The sequence below is a fragment of the Acipenser ruthenus genome, chromosome 14, assembly GCF_902713425.1.
Source record: "Acipenser ruthenus chromosome 14, fAciRut3.2 maternal haplotype, whole genome shotgun sequence".
Taxonomy (NCBI): domain Eukaryota; kingdom Metazoa; phylum Chordata; class Actinopteri; order Acipenseriformes; family Acipenseridae; genus Acipenser; species Acipenser ruthenus.
In genome coordinates this window covers 35397431-35423943 of record NC_081202.1, presented here as the reverse complement: position 1 = coordinate 35423943, position 26513 = coordinate 35397431, and the positions used below count along the sequence as shown (strand labels likewise).

The window sequence follows — 26513 nt, the reverse complement described above, 5'->3', positions numbered from 1 at the left end:
AAACATTTATTGCAGCAAAAATTGACCTTGAAGGCCATTAGCGAAGCTAAGTTGCCGCAAAAAAAATCCTGTTTTACAGTAGTTAAAAAAAAATAAATACCCGAAGTACAGTGAGAAGTTGTGGTGTTCTTATTCAAATTTTCCTAAGAACATATTTATAATATTTCAAATAACACTGAACTAACAGGCAGCAATGAATTCTGTAGATGTTGTATTAAAGGGTTGTTCTTATTAAATCCCAGGGATATATATATATATATATAGTGCAGGAATATAGTGAAGGGGGGCTTGCTTCACAATGTCTGTATGCAAGTCACATATCAGAATATGGGGGAAATAAGAGTCTGTCAGTACCACTGTCTGTATGTATGCCACACCGACATTTTTACATGTATCTAGAAAACCACTTGTCCAGTTGTAATGAAACTTGCAAGGAATGTGTATGCATAGGATTGCATAGGATTTATGTTGTATACTTATAAACCTCATTTATAGTTTCTGTACGCACGTCATATATTGTAACACAGCCTTACGGCTGAGGTTCGTTTTGCCCTTTTAAAACACCGACCCAGACAACAGAATTGCACTTTAGCACTTGCGTGCACTTTTATTTACTCAAGACAAAAAATAAACAAAACAAAACCTAATGCCCACATGGAGTACTATCAAAACTTTCTTTTCATTCCCGTTCCTCACTATATTGGACCGCTAAGCCATTTTCCGATCACAAAACCCTTCCACGCACAAAGGTTTCACACAGTACCTTTTTTCATTTTGCTACTGACAGCCGCTTTCATTCACAATGACTGCAGATTGCCCTGAACAAATATTTCTGCCCCTTGACATACCTTAGAACAAGGTGAATCTCATCCTGCCTCCCTCCCGTGGCATTCTGGGCGATGTAGTCCTTTAACCTCTCCTGGACTACATTTTCTTTACCTCCTCCTCCGCCTAGTCTGCCACAATATAAATATTTATGTATTTTATGATATCCAGAGAACCAATTGTCCAAATGTGATTCAACTTGCTTGCATCAGTCTTTTCCAAAAGTTACTGAGAGTATCAGAATCTGGTAATGTACTGACACATTTTCTGAACTGTGTGAAAATGCTGGTAGCAAGCATCTTTTAAGCCTTTTAAGAAGGGTGTGTGTGTGCTAAAGAGGAGGGTGTGTGTGCCAAAACGGTAAGTGGATTGTGAGTCGTGTCAACTGCCTTTTATAGTTTTCCTAATTTAAAAAAGTATAAATATGCTTTGTTTTCAACTTTAGTGTAGTCTAATATTGCAAATGCAAAATGTGTGATTTTCGTCTGTTTTATTTACTGTTTTTTAGCAGCTTTATTTAGGCCATGCTTTGAAATTCATGCCCTTGGGTTGAGTTTCCTTTGAAACATTTTGATCAACCTCAGAATTACTTGTATTGTTTGAATTCCTGTTTCAACTGTGTTTTATGGGCTTACTTCCTGAACTGGGTCAAGCATGTGAACTGGACTGGACTGTGAGGCACGGAGAAGAACTTCATGCAGCCTCTTTCATGTATTAAGTGCTGTGTTCATAAACCTAGCAAAAATAAATAAAACAGAAAACTTTGTTCGTCAAATCTTTGGCACCTTTCTATTTCTAAGGATTTCCGCATCATGGTGAATCTCCTGTGGTTTCTAAAAACGAGGAAGTTGGAACAAAGTTGTTAGTTTTTCCTTTGACTTATTTACTGTAAGCTAGCGCGGTGGTTGTTGACAAATGATACAAAAATGTACTTTTTAAATGACATTTTAAAAAAAGATGTAAATAATTTATCAATTGACTTTGCAGTGACCCCATCTTTCGAGCACGTATGAGGACACTACAGGTCACAAGCAATGAGTGATCTGTTGAAGTAAACCACAGAGTCAGCAGTCACTCTGTAGTGCACACTGTGTGCTAATTGAAATACAGTGTCACAGGGGTAATGGGCTCTACTCAATCGAAACAGCAGCAGTTCTCATACTGCTGTCATTTAAACCATTCAAATGTGGAATCCCTGATTTTGTATCTGTTCAGCCATAGCAATGGTAAAGTTAAAATACAAATTAATAACACCTGTTTACTATGCCTATGTATGTACTTAATGTTATTAACCCCCTAAGTGACATAAGGAATTGAGCGGTCGTTCAAACGGTTTCTTAAAATACATTTGAGACTGACTCAAGTATCACGAGGAGGAAGCTGACAATTTGGAGGACCAGGACCCAAACTCAGTAAATGTTAAACCTGTTTTGTGCACCTAATTACAAGGCTACGAAAGTTATCTTCATTTATATTTGTGGGACACATATGTCCCTTGAACCTGAAAGGGTTAAAGACACGTAATATTGCACTTAGTTCACTTATATTGCTGATTCCAGTTTTGCGTTTGTGTATCAGTGGATTACAGAGCTGTAATTATGTCCTGTTTCTGTTTCTGTAAGGGACACTGGAGTGTAGGAGTTCACTCTGCTGCTAGATTTTGTTTTGTAACTATTGTAGTACAGCTCAGTCAAATAGCAGTCTCTAAACTGTTCTATTCGCTGATATTTTCTTTATTTTGTACACGTGTTGTAAGAAGTGCATTCTGTAACTTTCACAGCTGCAAATGCAGATTTAATGCCTCTAATCTCTCTTTCAGAACGAATGTATTTACAGGTATTACATCGTGGTCTGTTACATGGATATCTGCCTTTCAAAGTAAGGGGCGTTAGCATGGGAACTGAAATGGGACCATCATATGCTTGCCTTTTTTTGGGATCAGTTGAAAACACATTTTTACAGCAATACAATGGGAACACACCTAAACTATATCTTAGGTACATTGATGACATCTTTGGAATTTCCACCAGCTCCAGTGAGGTTTTAAACAGTTCATTCAGTCAGTAACAAATGCCACCCAGACCTGGATTTCACATGGAACATATCAGAAACTGGCAATAGTATATCTTTCTTAGACATTTCCATCACTGTTTTGAATTCCACCATTAACACCACTGTGTACTACAAACCAGCTGATTCTCATTCATGTCTGCAGTATGACTCCTCACACCCTAAGGCTTGTCGTGACTTGGTTCCCTATTCACAACTGTTAAGACTCGAGACGTATTTGCAGAAACGGTCAAGATTTCTTCACCAAAAGTGAGGACATGTGTGTGTTTTATATAATAACAATATACAACACACAGATGAATCCCTCTGGTCCTCACCACCCTACCAACAGAAAGATACAGTCAGTGTGCAAAGAAACTTTAACATTTTACAACAAGACCCATCTACAGCGTATATATTTTCAACTCCCACCTTGATGTCATATAGAAGAGACAAGAATATAAGAGAATATGTGGTACACAGTGATATTCGTCCTTCTGGGGAACCTTTGAAAGGCACATATCCATGTAATAGACCACGATGTAATACCTGTAAATACATTCATTCTGAAACAGAGATTAGAGGCATTAAATCTGCATTCAACATTCATGAACATTTCACATGTACCTCTAATAGTCTATTGCATTATCTGCAAGAAATGCAACACACTGTATATTGGGGAAACTAAAAGGCATTTAGCAGACCGGTTTTTAGAACACTTAAGAAGCATTCGCATTAACACCACTGCATTTCCAGTAGCCCATCACTTCAACAGTGATGATCACACTGCTGAAGACATCAGTCTGTGTGATCAATCAGTGCTATGGAACAAATGTTGCTTGGAAACAAAAGGAACGAGAGTTTATCTTCAAACTGGGAACTTTGGAACCTCTGGGAATGAACATTCTATTCTAATAATCGTGACACCATCCACAGACTTTTGTATAATTACAAATCTTGAATAATAACAAGTTTACTGCACTGTGTTTACTTTTCTTTTTAAACAGCTGAAGAAGGGCTTTTACCAGAAACATCCTGAAAATAAAAGATTTATCTTTTAAACCTTTTTGTGTACATTTTAAAAATGTTTTCTTTCATATGCCTTCAATTTTGTACACTGCAGTTTTTTTTTTATATATATTCCTCTAATAAGTTTAGATACATTATATTATAAATATCAATAGACAGCATAGTCTGTACTTTGTTAAAACCTGGAGGACTGGGACGATGGGAGATCAGTGTCCCATGCTTCCTGCTATAATTAGCTTGAAGTGGGGTCCATCATCACTAATGCACATGCTGTTCTCCAAACCCCTTGCTCACTAAATCGGGTGTCCTGTGTCCCCCAGGGCTATTGTCAGAGACCTTTAGCAGTGCTACAAGAAACCAGCCACTCAGGAAGAGACAGAGCATGTCACAGCTGTGGGCTTTAACAATTGGTCTTCTGAGAGCGACGTTCTCCATGTCCCCAGGCTTGCTGGGGAGGAGGGATAGGAGACATTAAAACAGAAGTGGTACTGCCACTGTTCACATCAATTTAATAAAGCCCAAGTCATGATGAACCTACATTTATCAAACCCGAAGGACTTTAAACCAATGTTCCTCTCTTTTGTTGTGAGGAGCTCTGAGCACTCAAGACCCTGACCTCTGCTGCACCCCTTCCTGCTGTGTTTATTGTGGTGTGTGTGTGTGTGTTAATCCCTCTGCCTCACTCTGATGGGCCCGCTAGCACCTGCTGGGCATGCCCAGTGGCAGGCAGGGAGGGGTGGGAGTTCCTTCACTGCAGACTTGCACAGGCTGAGGGAAAGAGCCGCACAAAAGCAGCAATTGTAATCGCAGCAGAAGCAGAGACGGCAGCAACAACAGAGCTCAGCCCTAGACATGGTTTCTGCTGAAAGTCCCATATGCTTGCTGTCTGCTGGAATGTGATTATCCTTGCAGCGCTGGGTGTCTGGAGGAAAGCAGGGTAGCTCATGCTAGAACCAGGTTTCTGCTCTGGAATAAGGGCTGAAGTTGTGCTGGCTCGAGGAGACACAGGGAACAGGGATTTCACAGAACTCACTGGAGTGCTGCTTACGTGAGGTCAGTGCTGCCTTTTTGGAAAGTGATTTTACTGGATACTGGTTCACAGAAACCCCAGTCTTTTATATAGCTGTTCTTGCAGGCTGTCTTAATACACGGGGATCGGAAATGGTCAGAGGCTAGTATGACTACAAAAGTGCTGTAGAAAGATTTGTTTAATGATTAAAGTCTAAATGAATATGGCAGAGAAGCTAAACCATGTTCTCATTTTTACTGGGGGCTGATGCTGATACCGTAGCAGTAAGGGCTTTGCTTTGTTTAAAAATCACTTGTCCTAAAAAAAAAAAAAAAAAAATTAATTAAAAAATAATAAATTAATAAATTATATATATATATATATATATATATATATATATATATATATATATAATATAAGATTCTGTGTGTTTGTTCAGTATGTGGCCTTTTCCACATTCACTGCTTTGAGCCCATATAGCTTCAGTGTGTTGTGTGGCTTGATCAAGGGGTCTGTGCTATTTAAATCTGTTTTCCCTTTCCTCCTATCAAGCTGCTAATGTTCGAGTGGCCACTGTGTCTTTGCACGGTACAGCAGGTCACAATCCTGAGCGTTCGCCTGCTTTCTTACAGCCAAGAAGCAGAAGCCGCTTATCAATGTCTTAACTGCTTGAGCTTTGCACAACCTGCGTGATAATGAAAGCAGTGAATTTCCAGGCGTTTGGTATTTGTGTTTGGCAGTGACTGATAAGCATTAAACACTGGATGTATTCTCACTTCTGATTGAAAACTGCTGGAAAACAGAAAGAGGCTTTTTTTCAGAGTTTTACCACATGCTTAATGAAATACCTTTTGTATCGGTTGTACAGTGAGACTTTTGTGTTTCTGCTAATGAGCTGCATCTTTATACTGTGCTTTATTAGCAGCTTCCAGCAGGCTGCTGGCTGTTTAATCTGTGCTTAGATGTTTTAATACAACTTTCATTGCACAGCAGTTTCTGTCCAACATTATGATGCAGTAGGGTTATTCAAGCGGAAACGGTTATAAAGCACATCTTGATGGAAGCACGCACACCCATGTTTGACATGTTTAAATAACCCCCTGCTCACAAAAAGATAATTGATTTTAGAGCCGGGATTATTTCTAATGATTCATTATTAAAGGCTGTAAATAATTGATGTACAGTATGTGAGGCAACTGTCCAGTGTCATGCCGCTTTGGCAGGGACAATTTTAATAAATACATTTAAAAACACATTTTAAGTGACAGTATCGTTCAGTGATGATGAACATTTCTGTGATCTGTTGTCTCTTGCTGTGATCCAAAAAATTCTGGTTATAAAAGACGCTCTCATTGTCGAACGCTGGTAAAGCCAAATGAGAACTTTTCTATAAAATGAATGATCCATAACTATAACACACTCAAACGTATGATATGTAGAAATAGTACTTTGAAACCAACTGAATCACAAAGAAAAGTAAGGCTGTGGTATCGATCATAAAGTGTTAGTCATAGAACCCATGGCTATGATCTTTGTATAGACTTAAAAATAGTGCAACAATGCTAGAAAAAACTTTCTTAGAATTGTTTTTTTTTTATTTAATTAGACAGTGATGAGTCAGAAAGTCTCAAAACCAGCAAGGCTTGCGTTTTTTATTAAAAGGAAGAGAATCTGACTTGCAGGGTTTGGTACAATCATACCAATACTGTACAGTCCTAATCTTGTAATGATTTTGAGTGAGTTTCAAATCCCATCAGTGTGTAGATGAGACACTTCATCTTGTTATGAAGTTCCAGGGATGGAAATAAGACTCCCATTGCATAGCAGTTTGCTCCATTCCTGGTTTTACTATGAGTTTAGTAAGACACGCAGAACTTGTTATGAATACACAGAGGCTAATCAAGCTTGTATTAAAAACTAGGATGGCTGAATCTGCTGTGCAATAGAAGTCTTATTTGCATCCCTGAAGTTCTCATACAAGTGCATAGATAGATAGTGTAAGATCACAGACTACCAGCATGTTCAGTTATTCAGAAAGGTCTTTCCCAGCTTCGTCACACACTTTTGCCCCTGTAGAAAATACAGTCAATACAATGGAATTATGCTACACAAGATAGAAGGATGAAAGGGTCAGTCATTGTTACTGTGGACAGGGCTGTCTTGTTTATTCACACTGTTGTTAGTCTTCGGTCCTGAGAAATATAGGTGTCTCACACTTATTCATGCAACTGGGTCAATGAAAGGAGATGACAGCGGCCCTCAATTATTCAATTCCATCCCACAGATGCTCAGTTGAATTGAGATCCAGGGATTGTGTTGTCCAATCACAGACAATACCAGAACATAGCATGAGTTGCATTATCATCTTGAAGGTGTGCCTGTCCGTCAGGGTAGACATCACAGCATTCCGAGGAGGACTTGGTCAGCAGCTGTGGTCCAGGTACCCACTGGACAGTGTTTTTGTTAAGATGGGGGCACTCATTGGGAAGACAAGGGGGGGTGTAATGCAGATGTTATTTTTCAGGTAGCTTATGAAGTTGTCAGCATAACTTTAGGATTTTAAGTATATTGAAAATATACAGCACTGTTATTCCCTTTCTGCATAGGGACTGAATGCAAAGCCTTTTATTATTAATTGCATGTGATGTTCATTCCAGCTTTAAAATGGCAGTGCTGGTAATTGTATGCGCATTTGCCCAGGCAGTAATTGACCAGGGCTGCAGCTGTCCGGCAGTGGCCCAGCAGGACTTCTGTTTTAATTACACAAGCAGGAGCAGAAGGAGCTGCAACAGCTAATAACCCAGGGAAGGCAAGGGCTCCTCCACGTGTACACAAAAAGCGTGCACCAGACCAGTCTGCACAGAACATTGGGAGCTGCTTTTCATCAATGGTAAACACTATAAGAAATGTTTCAGCTAAAACTTCTTGTTCTACTATAGGCACCAGCTGATTGGTTATGTGATTGAGTGGTTTCATTAACGTTTTTAGCTGGGTTGGATCAAGTTTTATATATGCTGAGATAAAATATAGAGGTAATACTTTTAGGCTATTGCCTATTTGTTTAGTTGGCTTATCGTTTTTAATTGGTAAGTAGCTTCAAATATTATTTCTATTTTTCACCTTTTCTTTCCTTTTCATTCTGTTGCTTCAAATTTGAATTTTAATCATTTTACCACCTGACATTATCTTTGCCTGTAGAATTCCAGTTGCTGGCTCATTTTGATATCTTCTTGATTCCAAGGAAATCGCATGGTGTGGTGACTTTTCATCTGTAGAAACACGGGTGTTAAGGCAATTGTTGTAATCGGCATCTGCAGCATAGGACTTTTTTCATAACCTTGAACTTGCTGTAGCTTTCCACATTCTTTCAATTGTTAGGCCTGCAGCCTCAATAAAAGGGTGTATTGATGATGTTCTGAATGAATTTCATTGCAGAACAGTGTGTCTGGTGTAAATTGAAATGTTTACTTCTACTACACTGTACTGCCTGTATGCCCTTGGTGGTCTTTAGCAATTTGCTGAGCCAACAGTATTACTGAACACTCAGTAAAATACAATGGTTGAGATCCTGTAATTTAGATTTTATAGACCCTGAACATTTTGCTTTAAAGAGAATCTTTCAAAAAGTTAATTTTCAGCGTCATTCAGTTGCCGTGGCCTAGGCAAGACTTTCAAATCCATTGTTAATGTTCAGTAGCAACATTGTTACTATTTCCCTTGTGCTGAAAATATTTCAGGTACTGTATTTTCTTGTTGTTTTTTTTTTTTACTTGAAGGGCAAGTAAGTTTTGTCTGCTTTATACAAATGTGGCAGAGGGGTACGGGTCCATCCGTCCGTCTGTCTGTCTGTTTATCAGACTCAACACTATAACTGATTTGGCATCAATCTCAAAAAAACATTTATCTTACACTGCTAGCCTCCTTTATACTTTTCAGATTGCATCTGGCTATACTGTGCTTAACTCGGTTTGATACAGATATGTTTTACTTGTGATTACGAGGACCCTCTGTATGTACGTGCACGGGTTTCCTTCTCATTTTTTCTTACTCTTTTTCAGGTACTGTGTGATTATGAGGACCCTCTGTATGTACGTGCACGGGTTTCCTTCTCATTCTTTCATACTCTTTCAGGTACTGTGTGATTATGAGGACCCTCTGTATGTACGTGCACGGGTTTCCTTCTCATTTTTTCTTACTCTTTTTCAGGTACTGTGTGATTATGAGGACCCTCTGTATGTACGTGCACGGGTTTCCTTCTCATTCTTTCATACTCTTTCAGGTACTGTGTGATTACGAGGACCCTCTGTATGTGCGTGCACGGGTTTCCTTTTCATTCTTTCATACTCTTTCAGGTACTGTGTGATTATGAGGACCCTCTGTATGTGCGTGCACGGGTTTCCTTCTCATTCTTTCATACTCTTTCAGGTACTGTGTGATTATGAGGACCCTCTGTATGTGCGTGCACAGGTTTCCTTCTCATTCTTTCTTACTCTTTCAAGTACTGTGTGATTACGAGGACCCTCTGTATGTACGTGCACGGGTTTCCTTCTCATTCTTTCTTACTCTTTCAATTTCTGTCTTTCTGCTGTTTTGATTATTGTGCAACTTGCCAGATTTAGAGTTGCTGGCACAGTTAGGGTGGGGTCTTGAGCCTAGGTTAGGCTGGCCCAGAATATAGACACAGACAGTGAGGTCTATTCAGCTGATCTGAAAATTTTGAAAATATCTCTGATGGAGTCATTATGCAGTTGATTTATTAACACTAGGGCACTAAGTGCATTGCTGCAAGTATACTATACGAAGAAAATCATTGAAAATGATTGCAAAACAAAGCACTAATATAATATTTGGTAATTTATAAAGCAGCAATCCAAAAACAGTTCTTCCTGTGCTGTTTTCTTTTTTTAATCTGCAACTGAATCCATTCTGTCTTGCTAAGAGCTGAATTGACTGTTTTAGACCCATAGTACTGTGTATTGATCAGTTTCCATCTATACTGTTCATTTGGTAGCAGCATGTGTAAATGACACATGCCGGAGGTCCATCGGTAAATAGAGGGAATCGTATCTCACAGGATTGAATATGGTAGGTTCTACTGTACTATGAATAAAGAACAAAGAAAAACGGTGCAATGCATGACCCTGGAGCAGAGAGACCAAGAACTAGGATATCCACCTGCACTGAAAGAGGAGGGTTTTAATTTGTAAGTTTAAAAGAGGGTTGATTGCGTGTCATGGTTATCAAACACAGCATGCAAGTCTCTTTAGGGTACTTCTGGAACAACTGGAGGTGTGTTGCTGTGCCAAAAGTACAGCCCAGGCTAGGTTAAGTATTAACAATATAAATGCAGTTAACTTCCTTGTAAAATAGAAAAATAGGGGGGAGGGGGGAAGCCAAGCGTAATTAAAAATGAAAATCAACCACAAAGAAGAACTACGTTGTTTTTTTTGTTTTTAATTTGCTGCTTAGTCATCAGGAACATTTCTGCTACCACAGGTAAGGTTTTGCAAAGTATAGTGACTTCTCCAGTAAAGCTGTCTCAATTTGCTTATATTTGAATATATGCTGCTACTGATACTGGCTATGTTTTAGCGCCCCAACGGCATTGTTTCATATTCTTTCACGCTCTTGTTGTAAGAAACACACAATGTATAACTGAATCGATAATAACTGCAAGTGGAGTTCTCCACGGGAGCTGAATTTGTGACTTGATTACAGATGTCTTCATTACTTGCAATCTCATATAGCCAGCACAGTCCTCAGCTTGTCCTTTACAGACTCGGTGGACATTTATACAGCTGTGTAGCTGTAAAATGAAATTGAAGGAAAGAATGTGTTTTGATAGGAAATCTGGCACACCAGGTGACAGAACATATGGGGATAGCCTCCATCTACTGACATGTATCATTCAGTGCCGTACAAAGGTTTTGCTGCATGGACTGTGCTGGGTTTTCAAAGCAACCTCATAGTCAAATTTGATGGCTTCTTTAAAATGGGTCTGCAACCCCTAAAGCACTTATTTGCTGTGTGGAACACAGTTATGTCATGTGTTTGGTATATTGTATTAATGGTGGTAAACCTTTAGCTCAGTACTGAGCTGGGAGCTTATGAGAAAACAGTTGTTCTTTCGCAACCCACCACCTGCCCCTATCTCCTACTTTAAATTTCTAAGTTGAGTTCTATGGGGTGTCCTGCCTTGTCCGACAACCAGGCAGGGGATCTTCGATCCAAGTAGGTGTCATGCCAAATTGTTTGTTCTGTGTTACCGGTTTGCAGTTTACCATTCACTCACCCCACGGCTACAATTAACTAAACAGGATTCACAATTAGATAACCAAAGACTGAATGTCTTTAAGGTGTTTTGTCAGTGCAAATTCAGGGATGGAAATAAGACTCTTATTGCATAGCAGTTTCACCCATTCCAGGTTTTACAGCATTACGAGCTTGAATAGCCATAGTGTCTAGCTAACAAGCTCAGGTGAGTCTTATTAAACCCATAGTAAAACTAGAAATGGATCAAACTGCTATGCAATGGGAGTCATATTTTCAGGCCTGGTAAACAAAACCTGCCATTGTAGTGGAAGTACAAAAAAGTAAATCTACATGAGATTACTTTACCTAATTGTTTAATAAAAACTGATTTGTTTTTGTTTTGTGTGTGTTTTTTTTTTTCAGATGAGAAAGGTAAACAGCACAGTTTCAGCTCGCTCCCCCAGGTCCCCGATGAAGGAGCCTGTGTGGTTTTGAAAGTCTCTCAAACAAAAGGTATCCAAATCTACCACTTTCTCTGTTGAAATAAAATGGTGTAAATTGTACTGTGCTTTAAGAAAAACGAAATCGGGACAACACTCCAAGAAGAATAGACATTAAATAGAGGGAATCGTATCTCACAGGATTGAATGTGGTAGGTTCTACTGTACTATGAATAAAGAACAAAGAAAAACGGTGCAATGCATGACCCTGGAGCAAAGAGACCAAGAACTAGGATATCCACCTGCACTGAAAGAGGAGGGTTTTAATTTGTAAGTTTAAAAGAGGGTTGATTGCGTGTCATGGTTGTCAAACACAGCATGCAAGTCTCTTTAGGGTACTTCTGGAACAACTGGAGGTGTGTTGCTGTGCCAAAAGTACAGCCCAGGCTAGGTTAAGTATTAACAATATAAATGCAGTTAACTTCCTTGTAAAATAGAAAAATAGGGGGGAGGGGGGAAGCCAAGCGTAATTAAAAATGAAAATCAACCACAAAGAAGAACGACATTGTTTTTTTGTTTTTAATTTGCTGCTTAGTCATCAGGAACATTTCTGCTACCACAGGTAAGGTTTTGCAAAGTATAGTGACTTCTCCAGTAAAGCTGTCTCAATTTGCTTATATTTGAATATATGCTGCTACTGATACTGGCTATGTTTTAGCGCCCCAACGGCATTGTTTCATATTCTTTCACGCTCTTGTTGTAAGAAACACACAATGTATAACTGAATCGATAATAACTGCAAGTGGAGTTCTCCACGGGAGCTGAATTTGTGACTTGATTACAGATGTCTTCATTACTTGCAATCTCATATAGCCAGCACAGTCCTCAGCTTGTCCTTTACAGACTCGGTGGACATTTATACAGCTGTGTAGCTGTAAAATGAAATTGAAGGAAAGAATGTGTTTTGATAGGAAATCTGGCACACCAGGTGACAGAACATATGGGGATAGCCTCCATCTACTGACATGTATCATACAGTGCCGTACAAAGGTTTTGCTGCATGGACTGTGCTGGGTTTTCAAAGCAACCTCATAGTCAAATTTGATGGCTTCTTTAAAATGGGTCTGCCACCCCTAAAGCACTTATTTGCTGTGTGGAACACAGTTATGTAATGTGTTTGGTATATTGTATTAATGGTGGTAAACCTTTAGCTCAGTACTGAGCTGGGAGCTTATGAGAAAACAGTTGTTCTTTCGCAACCCACCACCTGCCCCTATCTCCTACTTTAAATTTCTAAGTTGAGTTCTATGGGGTGTCCTGCCTTGTCCGACAACCAGGCAGGGGATCTTCGATCCAAGTAGGTGTCATGCCAAATTGTTTGTTCTGTGTTACCGGTTTGCAGTTTACCATTCACTCACCCCACGGCTACAATTAACTAAACAGGATTCACAATTAGATAACCAAAGACTGAATGTCTTTAAGGTGTTTTGTCAGTGCAAATTCAGGGATGGAAATAAGACTCTTATTACATAGCAGTTTCACCCATTCCAGGTTTTACAGCATTACGAGCTTGATTAGCCATAGTGTCTAGGTAACAAGCTCAGGTGAATCTTATTAAACTCATAGTAAAACTAGAAATGGATCAAACTGCTATGCAATGGGAGTCAATATTCCAGGCCTGGTAAACAAAACCTGCCATTGTAGTGGAAGTACAAAAAAGTAAATCTACATGAGATTACTTTACCTAATTGTTTAATAAAAACTGATTTGTTTTTGTTTTGTGTGTGGTTTTTTTTTCAGATGAGAAAGGTAAACAGCACAGTTTCAGCTCGCTCCCCCGGGTCCCCGATGAAGGAGCCTGTGTGGTTTTGAAAGTCTCTCAAACAAAAGGTATCCAAATCTACCACTTTCTCTGTTGAAATAAAATGGTGTAAATTGTACTGTGCTTTAAGAAAAACGAAATCGGGACAACACTCCAAGAAGAATAGACATTAACCAGCATGCATAAAATTGATTTTGTTAAAGAGTAAGTAGCGGGGTTCTGAATATAGTGTTACACGTCCCCACTTGTTGCTACAACTGTTTAAATAACGTACCTGTAATTGTTCTTTTCATTGTTAACATCCTGACAACTTTTTACACTTTAATTTTAAATGATTTGTTCCTGGTAAACGTAATTAGGAAATTAATACACAGAAACCCATTCTGCCTGGCAATATAATTCTGTTTGTTTTATACCGAGGTCCTCTTAACTTTTCATCTTTCTAGATCCTGATCAATAAAGCAATTGATTTCACACAGTATACCTACGAGCTTACCAGCAGTGTTGTGGTGCAGCACTCAGAAAGTGTCCCTTCCTTTTAATGTTTTTGACCTGTTGCATGAGGATATTCAATAAGGAACACAGAGCAGTGCTGACCACTTCCTCCACTTCTAATCTAATTATAAAACTGCTCTGAGCCAAGGGGGAGATGGGCTGATAAACATTCTGCAGCCCAGTACTCAAGAGAATCATTCAGTGCACACCTGCCAGCTGTGTACTAGACCCGACAGGGCCCGGGAATACATTATTCAAGGTCGTGTAGCTGTGGTCCAGGTTGAGGCAAGAGAGGCTTGTGAATTAACCGCTGCACCACCTAGCCTGCCCATCTGTACTTTTGCACTAAAGACCATGCTATAGAGCTTTTGCACTAAAGACTGTGCATTAGTGCCGAGTTATGATGGTTGATGATATCGAGGGAGGGGGCAATGTGGTGCTGAACTGTAATTAATCTCACTGCTGTAAAACAGGACAATAGTCGATATTTTTGTAATTGACTCTGCAGCAGTTTGACTGTTTAGCACTAATGTCCTGTGAAATGGATCTGTCTGTGTTGATGCCATAGCAGTGTTTTCATGATACAAACTGCATTGTGTTATGAAAGATAAGTGAAGGCCACGTCTTTGTAGAGCTAGAGTAAGGGGCCAGCTTCAGTCCACCCATACTCTTTCTATTCCAGAACTGATATTGTCATATGATATTGTTTGTGGATTTTAAATCTGGCATCACAGTTCTGAGTAGTGCCTCTTGAATATCGCATTGCTGTATTTGCTTTCTTTCAAACCAATATTTAATCAGAAAAGACGTCATTCCTCACAGGCATTTTGTCCCAGTAAATCAGCAGCAAACTGAATGCAAATAAATATTCAACCCTAGCACCAAAAAAAAAGAAAAAGAAAATAAAAAACTCAATCCAGTGCTGTTCTCTTTATTACTGGGATTTAGCAGTGGTTTTATTTTTTAAAGATTCAATCTCCCACAACAGAATGTGTGCAGTTGATCTTCTTGCCATAAATAGTATTGTTAACTGTTAGTGACCAGATAGAATTGTATTTAAATACCATACTCATTATGAATATTTATAAAGAAAATGGGATTATGCATTGCGGTGCATTTGTAAATGTGTTCTGGATTGCTTTGCAACGTGGCATGGTTTTGTTTTTGTTCACACAATATGTGGCTCTACCATTATATCCAGAACATTTCTATACTGTACCGCAGCTTACTTACATGTAGATCTTCTGGTTTCATGCATTTATTTTCCCAAAATGATATGAAGTCAGCTGTATGACTGTTAAATGTGAGTAATATTAGGAGCATGTCCCATCACATTGTATTCTGGCATGGGCACTTCAGTGTGCTGGTAACAGTCCAGTCGGTGTTTCTACAATTTAAATGATCTCCCAGTCCCTTCATGTACTCTGGCTGCTAGCAGGAGACTAATAGAAATAGGAGTGGGATCCCGAGGGCAATGCTGCCAGGCAGGGTGACACCTTCTCATACAGGAAGACAGGAGTCAGCCACAGAACACATGCCAACTCCCATGAGCTCAAAGAGCCCTGGCTGCCAATTGGAAATACAGATGAGTGGCAAATGCAAACTAAACCACCACAGGGATTACCAGCATAAGCGTTCCCTGTTCCACAGCTGCTGCTGTGTCAAATTCACTGTTTTAATTCAGTTTAGGATTTCAATTTAATTAGACAGAGATACAGTTTCTCCCTTATGAAATGTCCTGTGCCTTTGTTTGATACCTAGCCGCAAAAGATGCCTAGCATGCATACAGCTCGCTGAATACCAGGCTGGGAGGGGCTTGGAGCTCTGTACCCAGGTTTGGATATCATGTGTGCTTGTGAGTGTGTGTGTGTGTTAACCAGTTTCATAACACTGTTAAATTATTAAAGCGAGCATAGGTGGCACAGTGGGATCATTCTATAACCTCTTATGCCTTGGCAAGGCCTTATTTCAAACACGGCTTAAGTGGGTTGTGTCAAAATCCACTGCACAATTCAGCCCTATTTCTAGTGCTTGAGAGAGGCCCAGGATTGAAAGGCAGGGGGTTGTTGCAGTGCAGTGAGGGTAAGCAATGCTATTTTCTTACAGTGTGTATATGGAATCATGATACCAGCTGCGGCTGACTCACACCTCCAGTTACTTCCATTATACCTGCATGAGGCATATAGAAACATGGAGTCTAGGGAGAACCCTGCCTTGGCTCTCTGAGGCAGTCTAGATGGAGCACAAACTGTACATGCATACACTCATACAGACATGCTGCATGCATACAGACACACATAAAGACATACTGTACAGACGCAGACTTGTTTTAGGTATTTCTTTCAATATAACCCTCTGTAGATATTTAGCGAAATCTACAGAAAATGAAAAGAATGTATCGCCAGTTTTACATAGCTGTAGAAAATGATAGAAATCCACAGATCTATTGAAACGGGAGAGATCTACAGATATGTCTATATATTTCCTTATAGTAATCTATAGTGTGTTGGGTTTTTTTGGATTTTTTTGGAGTACAATTCACACATCAGCCTAGCAGTACTAATCAGTGTAAGCTACCAAACATGAGCTTCACACCTCTCAAAGATAATTCCCTACATTTAATCTCAACGTGCAGTCTTTCCCACACACACACATATAGACATAAATGATGATGCTTCTTGTTTTTATTAAATGTGCTAACATTCCTCAGCGGTACTGTGTATCTTCACTGGTGTGTGCACAGGAGAGTTGGTGACAAGTTGTGCCTGTGATGGTGAGGCTTGGAGGACTCCTCATTGAGTGCTTGATTTGGTTCAGATACACTGGCAAGAGGGAGCTTGTTTGGTCTTTTAGGAGGGAACATTCAAATAGAAAGTTATGTTTGTTTTAAAGGTTGGTCTGAGAAGCGAGAGACTGGTTCTGAAACCCAGCTCAGTGTGAGGCTCAGCACAGCTGAAAATTAAACAGGTCTGTTAGGGTTGATTTCAACTGCAGGATTCCTTTAGTCTTACTAAGAGGGAGATAAGTACTTGAGTAAATTGTTACGTGTAAAATGCATCATTTACCTGCATTACAAATATCCAGTGATATTCCTTATTGAAAGTTGTGGTGCCTCACTGCATTAATAACATATTTTATGTATTCCACAAAGGCAACTGAGAAAATACTCGCTCTCCTTGCTTTCTGTAAACTATTATCAGTGTAGCAAAATATGAAATCGATACAGCTTACTGCTGCAAACCGTGGCCTGACATTATTTATTTATTTATTTATTTATTTATTTATTTATTTATTAGCAGACGCCCTTACCCAGGGTGACTTATAGTTGTATACAAAAAATACATATTTACAGTACAATTAAGAGCAAGTACAAAATACAATGACTTCAGTCCTAATAAGAGCAAATACAAAACACAGTACGATTTGATATCGGGGCAGTTCAAGAGCAGATAACAGTATTGATAGTTACATCAGGGTTAGATACGAGTGCAGGTGAAATACAAAATACTACAGATTAGGTTAAGTGCATGATTAAATACAGTAAAATAGGGAGCAGATAAGTGCAGGTTAAAGTGCATTAAAGGCAGAGTGCTATATTGTATTAGAGGTGTTGTCTGAAGAGGTGTGTCTTGAGGAGGCCCCGGAAGGTGTTCAGGGATTGGGCAGTCCTGACATCCGTAGGAAGGTCGTTCCACCACTGCGGGGCGAGGGTGGAGAAGGAGCAGGCTCTGGCGGCAGGGGAGCGTAGAGGAGGTACAGCCAGTCTTCTAGTGCAGGCGGAGAGGAGAGGTCGGGTGAGGGTGTAGGGAGAGATGAGGGTCTGGAGGTAGCTGGGTGCAGTCTGGTTAAGGCATCGGTAGGCGAGTACAAGAGTCTTGAACTGGATGCGAGCGGTGATCGGGAGTCAGTGGAGTGAGCGGAGCAGTGGAGTAGCGTGGGAGAATTGAGGCAGAGAGAACACCAGGCAAGCAGCAGAGTTCTGGATGAGCTGGAGCGGACGGGTGGTGGACGCAGGGAGGCCGGCCAGGAGGGAGATGCAGTAGTCTAGGCGAGAGAGTACCAGGGCCTGGACGAGGAGTTGCGTGGAGTAGTTGGTGAGGAAGGGTCGGATTCTTCGTATGTTGCTCAGGAAGAATCGGCAAGTGCGTGCTAGAGTGGAGATGTGCTGGGTGTAGGAGAGGCAGGGATCCAGGGTTACTCCAAGGTTCTTGGCTGAGGAGGAGGGAGAGAGTGTGGTAGATTCCACAGGAATGGAGATAGAAAGATCAGAGGAGGGGGAAGATGAGGATGGGAAGAAAAGGAGGTCAGCTTTAGAGAGGTTGAGTATGAGGTGATGCGAGTGCATCCAGGAGGAGATAGCAGAGAGACAGGTAGAGATATGGGAGGGGATGGTGGGGTCAGAGGGGGGGAAGGAGAGGAGGATCTGAGCATCATCAGCATAGAAATGGTATGAGAAACCATAGGATGCGATGAGGGGGCCCTAGGAGCGGGTGTAGAGACAGAACAGGAGAGGACCAAAGAGTGATCCTTGGGGAACTGCTGTTGAGAGAGGATGAGGTGCTGAGGTTGAGCCGCGTCTGGTTACCTGGTAGGTGCGGTCAGAGAGGTAGGAGGAGAACCAGGCCAGAGCAGTGCTGGAGATTCCCAGGTCAGCGAGAGAGGATAGGAGAATAGAGTGATTGACAGTGTCAAAGGCAGCAGAGAGATCGAGGAGAAAAAGGACAGAGGAGAGAGAGAGGCAGCAGTGCAGAGTTTAGCGAGTTGGTGACAGACAGGAGAGCAGTTTCAGTGGAGTGAGTAGAGGAAACCAGATTGGAGAGGGTCGAGCAGAGAGTGGTTAGACAGGAAAGCAGAGAGCTGGCGGTGTTCTGCCCGCTCGAGGGTTTTAGAGAGGAAGGGTAAGAGGGATACAGGACGGTAGTTCTGGAGGGAGGCAACAGGGTGCTTGTGAAACCCAGGGATGGAAATAAGACTCCTGTTGCATAGCAGCTTCACCCATTCCAGGTTTTAATACAAGCTTGATTAGTGTGTATGTAAGTCTTTATGCTTGTTACATATACTAAACTCATAGTAAAACCAGGGATGGATGAAATTGCTATGCATTGGGAGTCTTAATTCCATCCTTGGAAAACGAACCTTTGAGGGACCTAAAAATCAAATCGCCTGATAAATTGGAATGCACTGAACTTTGGAAGAACGTAGTAAACTGAGGAAATATATTTCAGTGCACAGTAAAACAGAACATGCTTGTAGGTAGATAGAGATACACAGACGCCATGGTTTGCAGTCATGAGAAATGTTGCTTTTCTTGTTTTGAGGAGGTTATTGTGGTTATTTCAACACATTCAAAGGTTCAAAGTGGGAAACAGGAACTAATTATTAATCTGCTTTTAAGCAGGAGCACTGTACGTTTGCATCATAGTTTCTCGAGTTTGGCTTTCTTTTTCAGTAAGGGCAGACCTGGGTCCTTCTTTGGTATATACCATGTGTGATGACCTACCTTCTGGTGAGTTTGTTTAGATTTAATTGCATGAGCTGCATTCCTAACAGAGCATGTTGTTCTGGGTAACTGATAAGCTAGTAGATTAGCGAGATAATACTGTAGCTCTGTTGCATTTTATTGAGCCATAATGACAGCCCGTAGCTCAGGGTTTGTGTTCTAACACTTAGCAAGGGACCTGGTGCCTGAATGCTGTCTTCCCTCTCACCTTGAACTTCAGTGGGGTGCTGTACTTTAACAGTCAGTTTGGCACAGAGTCCTCTTCTATGAACCTGGCCTCTGAAGTCTCTGTGTTTTGTTGCAGTAGTTCCTAATGGGAGTTGCACAGTTTGTAAGGATTGTTGCAGAGTACCGGAATTCTGTTTAGACCTGTATTTACTGTATATATGTGTGTTTATACATTTTAGTTTTTGAGGTGTCTTGTTTTCAGGAGGGCCCAGAATGAACTGTAGACAAGGGGTTGTGATGAAAACAAAAATAGCGAGCAGCCGTAGGATACAAACCACTACAACCCAGAAGTGTTTCAGCACTGCAGACCTGCAAGTGCAGTCTAGGGAAACCCACTCCACTCACACGGGGGACCAGGTAACCAGACTTGGGCATGGTTATCACTAAATCATTCTACGAGGACGTATTTCCATAGCAGACGCTGACACCGTTTAACTAGCTTTTGTGAAGGTTGTATTTCAATCGCAGGCTTTCCCAGTCACTGGTGTCCACACAGTCAATTAATGACATGATGACACTCAGCCAGAAAAGGCAGTACCTTCTGCTTGAGGGATTTATTGTCTTTATAAACTTTTAATAATCAGACAGAAAAATACCACTGAATGCTGAGTACGAGATCAGGAACAGGAACTCAGTGTTGCTAAATATTAGATGCACGAGACAGCACAGTTAGGTTGAAAGGTTATCAACAAAACACTTTTGTAAGCTTCAGACCACTTCTAGCAGTGTGTGGTACGAGATCTTTTTTTTTGCATGCACACGACACCGACCCTGAATTTTTGTCCATCATCTGAGATTTATGTGTCATCAGCACTAATGGAGGAAACATGGTCCTCTTAAGCTGTATATTTAGACAAGAAGTGGAAGTGTAGTTTTTAAAACGCTCCTAATTGAGGTTTTCAAATGTGTCACTGTAACAAAGAAATCTAATTTCCACATGCAAGTTTATAACCCCTCAGCTCCAAGACAGTGCCACTGGAAGCACACCCTGTCACTTTTTACTCTAGATCTAAACCCAGACAATGCAAAATTGAAGAATAACGCCAGTTCAGTTAGGACTATGTGGTACTTTAGCCTCACCAAAGTGGCCATAAGCAATGCACGAATCCAAAATCTGCGGATACCAAAAGGTGTTGCTTGATTCTTGTAGATCTCATCAACATCTATCCAAAAATATCTTTGGGTGATTTTTTGGAGCCCCCCCAAAACTTGGTAGAAATACCAAAAATTCTAATTTCAGAGGGGGTTAATGACCAGTGGCAGGGGCTTCACAAAATTTGCAGTAGTGGTCCCTAAGGTTCTTATAGCAATACTAACATTTTAGGACCCACATCCCCTACAGGGTAAAGGGTTGGGCTGAAGTTCAAATAAAACTTGTTACTGACCCCTCATCTGGCAACTTGCCAAAAGTGAGTTAGATGCTCCTGGTATTTTTTTCTCGAAAGCCATATTTATTACGAGTCGAACAAGATGCTACACATGATGGTAGCGACTAAGTTGAGCCCAGGGTGATTTTTCTGGTCAGGGTCACTTTTTTACTTTAGGTTGACTTTTGCCAGGTTGAAGGGGAAATTTAAAAAAAAAAAAAAAAAAAAAAAAAACAAGATTAGCATTTCTGACCTCAGCGGGCCCAAAAACCCCCTATTGATTTTTATTAATACCAGACCCAATTATTAAAACAGTTATCCATGAATGGCACTGTGCAGTAGGTAGACCCAGAAAGATGAATCCATACAGTCCTTTTAGAGCATTGGGGAATCTGCTCAGTGGAACTGTAGCTGTTTACTTTGTGGGTGGTGATTAACATCCAGGACGTACACATTGTGGGGGAAAATGTCAAGAGGGGTGTGGAAGGGTGGTGGGTAATTCACTGACACATGACACAGAGAAATGGGTCTGAAAACACCGCACAGGTGCCCAGTTTTATTAGAAACTGATTTTGGGTCAGCCCGCAGAGGGCGCTGTTGTCTGTGGCCTGCCGTACCAGCTATGGTAGCGACAGAGCCACAACTATACCAGAGCGGTACAGGGTACAGAGGTTGAAACAAAAACACTAATCAAAAGGCGAAAGGAACAGGGGAAACAAAACACAGTAAACAAAACTACAAAATAAAAAGTGCTGCGCTCGGCAGCTTCACCCCAACCGTCGCTACCCGCACGGCCCGGGTCTCCGTCCTACCCTAGCGGCTCCCTCAGCCTGCTATACACTGTATCGGGGCTGCCCAAGAGTTTTCCACCGCTACCGCTGATTCTTTTATCTCTTTCTTTTATTATTTAGTTGTCTTGCTGGGATTTTCGTCCCGGCTGTTTTTTTTTCTCCAGCGCTTCCGCACGCCTTTTACGTCTCCGTGGGCAGACCTGAGGGAACAGCAGAATGAAACTTATAGGGTCAGCAATTCCCCCAAGACCCGCCTCCCAGCCACTCAGAGAGAAGGAAAGTCCGCACACCCACTCTCCCACCTCTCCGTGTCACTGCCATGACTGACAGGCGGATCTTGACGAGCCGCTGCCCTCTCCCTGCAGCACTATGAACACGTCAGAAGAGTCAGCACAGGTCTCCCCCTGTTACAAGGGGTCATTGTTTTTATGAATGGTGACCATTCTACATTGTGCTGTCGGAACGAAACAGGAACTAACCAGGACACTATAATGTTCTGGCAGAATGAAAATCAGATTGAAAAGGGAATGTAATTGCTTGAGCAGCTTTAATTAACAGAGAGCAACCAATCACAGCCCAGCAGCTTTGAGTAGGGGATCAGAGGGCTGGTTTAGATATAAATAAGGATGCACAAAAAACTATGAAGATAAATTAGACATCTTTGGTGCACACTTGATGAATATGAAATGGCGATAGTGTCTTCACAGTTCACCAGTTGTTTGGCTTGGTTATGGAAGCACCTGTCATCCAAGCTTCTGCAATCAATCCTCTATAAAAATGTGTCCGCTCTGCTGTCTTGAAAACTGTGACTTCACCAGGGAGATATTTATTACATATTTTTCTGACTTGAGGCACACCATGTAGACACACCATGAAGAAACATTTGCTCTAATCAACATTTGGGCTGACGGTTCAATCCAGAGAAGCTTGGATGGAAGCGTCCGTAACAAGCTGCTTCCGGGGCATTGATACGCGCATTGTGTACTTGCGTCTGTCACCCAGGTCAACCCTGCTTTATTAAAAGCACTGTGAAATCGCATAGCCGACCCGCATGACACCGGGTCCTGACCCGGGTAGGTTCTGACCCGGGCAGAGCATGCCAGTGTGAAAGTGGTTAGACAGTGTATATGATGGAGTTGTGCTAAATAACACAGATGTTTCTAATTTTCAGTCTAACCCTTGTGCAGTTGACATTCAGGAGTGATGTATCTTTATTTAGCTGTGCATTCTGTATTCATCCCATATTCAATATTCAGTTTCACAGACGGTCCATCAGGCAAATGGTTTTGTAAAGACAGAATTCTGAAATCACATGTACTGTGTGCATTATTTTTCAGATCATCATTGTGGAGACTATTTTAGTGATTTGATGAGGCAAGGTGTCTAGGTTACGAAGTGAATCATGGCACGTGTATGATTTAGGAACTTACATTGCAGTTTTCACACACTCCCACACAGACACAGTGCACCATTCTGTAAGTGCAAGCCACTGTTTGGACCAAAACTATTTTAATGTTCTAAAACTAACCAGAATGGAAAGGAGGGAGGGCATTTTTTTTTAAAATTAGGCCTGCAGTGTTTGTAGTTTACATGATGGCTATTGCATGTTCCTAATGTGGGACTGACGTTCAGCCTTTTGTTTTTGAATACACATTACTATTGTTGGCTGCCAAATGATTTTATTCAAACAAAAAACGAGTGACGGTGAATAAAAAGTTAATACATCATGTGGTATATCCTGACTGCCTGTGAATAGGGAATTCTGATTTTGTAATCTCGCTATCTGTTTGGTTAGTGTAATTGCCCTGTAGTATTGGCCATCCAGGGTAAGCTTTGTAATGCAAACAGAAGGTACTGTTTTTAGCAATCATACTGACTTGTATTGTTTACCCACTTTGCGACCGTAACTATTTTGTTCTACACTCCAGAAGCCTAGACTAGATACATAGAAAAGACACCATAAATGTTCCTGGAGTTCTGTGGTTATTATTATTTGTTTATTTAGCAGACGCCTTTATCCAAGGCGACTTACAGAGACTAGGGTGTGTGAACTATGCATCAGCTGCAGAGTTGCTTACAATTACGTCTCACCCGAAAGACGGAGCACAAGGAGGTTAAGTGACTTGCTCAGGGTCACACAATGAGTCAGTGGCTGAGGTGGGATTTGAACCGGGGACCTCCTGGTTACAAGCCCTTTTCTTTAACCACTGGACCACACAGCCTCCTCAGGACAGGTGAGTAACCAACAAGCCCTGCTTAGCGTAATTACTGCTTAGTGTAATTTCAAACAGCACAATTCCCAGTCATTCTGCCATTGGAATTGAATGAGTGCAAGATAGATTCTAAAGTGACATCGAGTAAAACAAAAAATAAATAAATACAGTCAGCAGCATCAATTATATCTCTTAACACTTGTTTTATAAATAGCATACATAATGCACTGCATCCTCACTGCCAGACCAATATATGCAGCAAAATATCACACCTCAAAAGCCAGACTTGCTTATATCCGTTACAAACCCAAACTGTCATACATAAACACATCCGGCTACACTTGGAGAGCTACATAGAAAAAGGTCAGTAAATAATGTAAAATGGAATGCAGAATCGGTCGTATTCTACAGAGAAATAACAACACTTCCACTTTCCCCTTGGTAGAGCTGGAAACAGGCATGCTTTTAATGGGTTTGATGGAGACAAGGGAGTTGGTTCTTGGCTGTTCTCCTTCACTCTCGTTTTAACGAGTCCTTGTGGAATCCTTAAGCAGGGCAGCCAGGTAAAGGTGACTTTGATCTCCCAGCTTGTCTGTGTGTAGCAAAGGAAATGATTATTTAATGGTTATTTAAAAGCCTAATTAAAAAAAAAAGTTGAACAGGCAATTAAATCATTTGAAGTTAATTTTTGTATGTATCCACTCCGCGTGCCCAGCAGGCATGAATGATTTATCCTTTTAAAGATATTGTAATGACTTAAGCCTTTATTGTAACTAAAGGACGTTTCACTTTGAAGTAGCCACAGTAAATACAGTAACACAGTGCATTATTTTAACCAGGAGACATACACACAGTATGGGGCGCCACTATTATTTTAATCAGTCTGACATGAAACCTGATGAATATTTCTTGCTTGAATCTAAAGAATTTAACCATCTTTTACTGATCATTAAATTGTGTTTCTGGACCTATGAATGAAATGCTCAGGCCCAGATTTATAAAAGGATTGCGCATGTTTTACGGCTGTAAAACGGGCGCTGAGGGTTCTGAATTCTTGGATGGGATTTTTAAAACACACGCAATGGCATAAACACGCAATTAACACGTGATTTGTGGGGGCAATGTCTCTGTGCGCTTTAGCCCTTGATGCATATGTAATTCTGTATATGCATATGTAATTCTGGGGCATTTCTAAACAAAACCGCTATAATTGGGAGGGATTTTGCAAATGAGGTCTATTAAATATTCTGTCTAATGTATTAAAGCTGCTGGTAATTGCAGGCCTCGTATTTGCGTGATTATTTTAAGAACTCTGAAAAGCAGGCGTTAATTTGCAGCAGTCAGACAGTAGGCTATATAAAAGGTAAGGTGATGTGGGAGACTTGACTGCAGCAAGAAGGAGACATCGTTTTCAAGGACAAAGAAACATTTAATAACATTTTGAAAAGAGCTAATTTTTTAACCCTTCTGATCAAGTCAGATTGTAAAGTACGGTTTATAATACCGGTACTGTATTGTTTTGCAAACTCCTCCAATTTTCAATACATTTTTTCATAGGTTACATGACAAAACAAAGTCTGCAAATAGAGAATATAGAATCCATGTCAAAAAGGTTCTTAGAAGCATCAAAAAGGTCTCCCTATAGTGGCACAGCAAGGTTCTAACGAGAGTCTTTACTTCTAGAGTGTAGGCATTATTATAAGAATGGTGGAGGAGATTAAGAAAAGATGGAACGATATTCCAAGGCGCACTAAAGAAAAAGTCTCATATACAATGAGGGCTCATCCTCCACCGTCATTTTAGTAATGCCTACAGAATGTATTTTTTGTAATATGGCATTCTGGTATTTAACAATAGTGGTTCAGGCAGTATTGTTAAATTTGAGTTGGAAAGAAAATGGTGAAAAAAAAGGACAGAGGGACAGATGATGCAGTTAGTTTGTAGCTAGAGCAAGTACAGTTTTTTGACCATATATACCATACAGATATGCTTTAAAATCATACATACAGTAAGAAATACAGACAAACATAAGAAATAGGAACGTTGTAACTGCATAATACTTTAAGAAGATATAAGTCGTAGTTAAACTGAAGACTGTTCGTATGCAGCTGTATTGTTGCTGAACATATTGCTGTACAATGGAAGGATTTTCCACCCGTTTGACTGCCGTGAATGTAAGTAAATAGAACGTATTGTTTGTGAAGTTTGAAAAGTCTATATGCCTGGAATTATTATTTCTGCAGCATGTTCCGTGTTTAATTGCTTCGTATTTCATTCCTGCACCCTGGAGCATGCTCAATGCTGCTGTAATCATCCTTGCGCATTAACTACTGAGGCAATGGCCAGGCTTCCTTACTACTGCACTAACTGAAGTATGATGCATCAGGAGAATACCTTTAGTTGCAACATAGTACATCAAACCTATTGTCAATTATGCTTATTGAAGAAGAAAAATAACATTTTAACCCTTTCAGTTCTGAATTATTTTTATCG

General features: G+C 40.6%; 1 protein-coding gene across 5 annotated transcripts in view; it reads left to right on the top strand.

The window, feature by feature from the left end:
• The window catches only part of LOC117973509 (FYVE, RhoGEF and PH domain-containing protein 4-like), a 122633-nt gene that overhangs the window by 50054 nt on the left and 46066 nt on the right, over positions 1-26513 (top strand). For 3 of the 5 annotated variants that reach the window (XM_058986455.1, XM_058986456.1, XM_058986458.1), the window contains exons 2-3: positions 11588-11677; positions 13405-13494. In XM_058986455.1, coding sequence (XP_058842438.1) covers positions 11588-11677; positions 13405-13494 — 180 coding nt within the window. Of the gene's footprint in view, positions 1-11587; positions 11678-13404; positions 13495-19307; positions 19428-26513 lie in introns of those variants that run through there. The other 2 variants (XM_058986459.1, XM_058986460.1) reach the window with 2 other exon arrangements.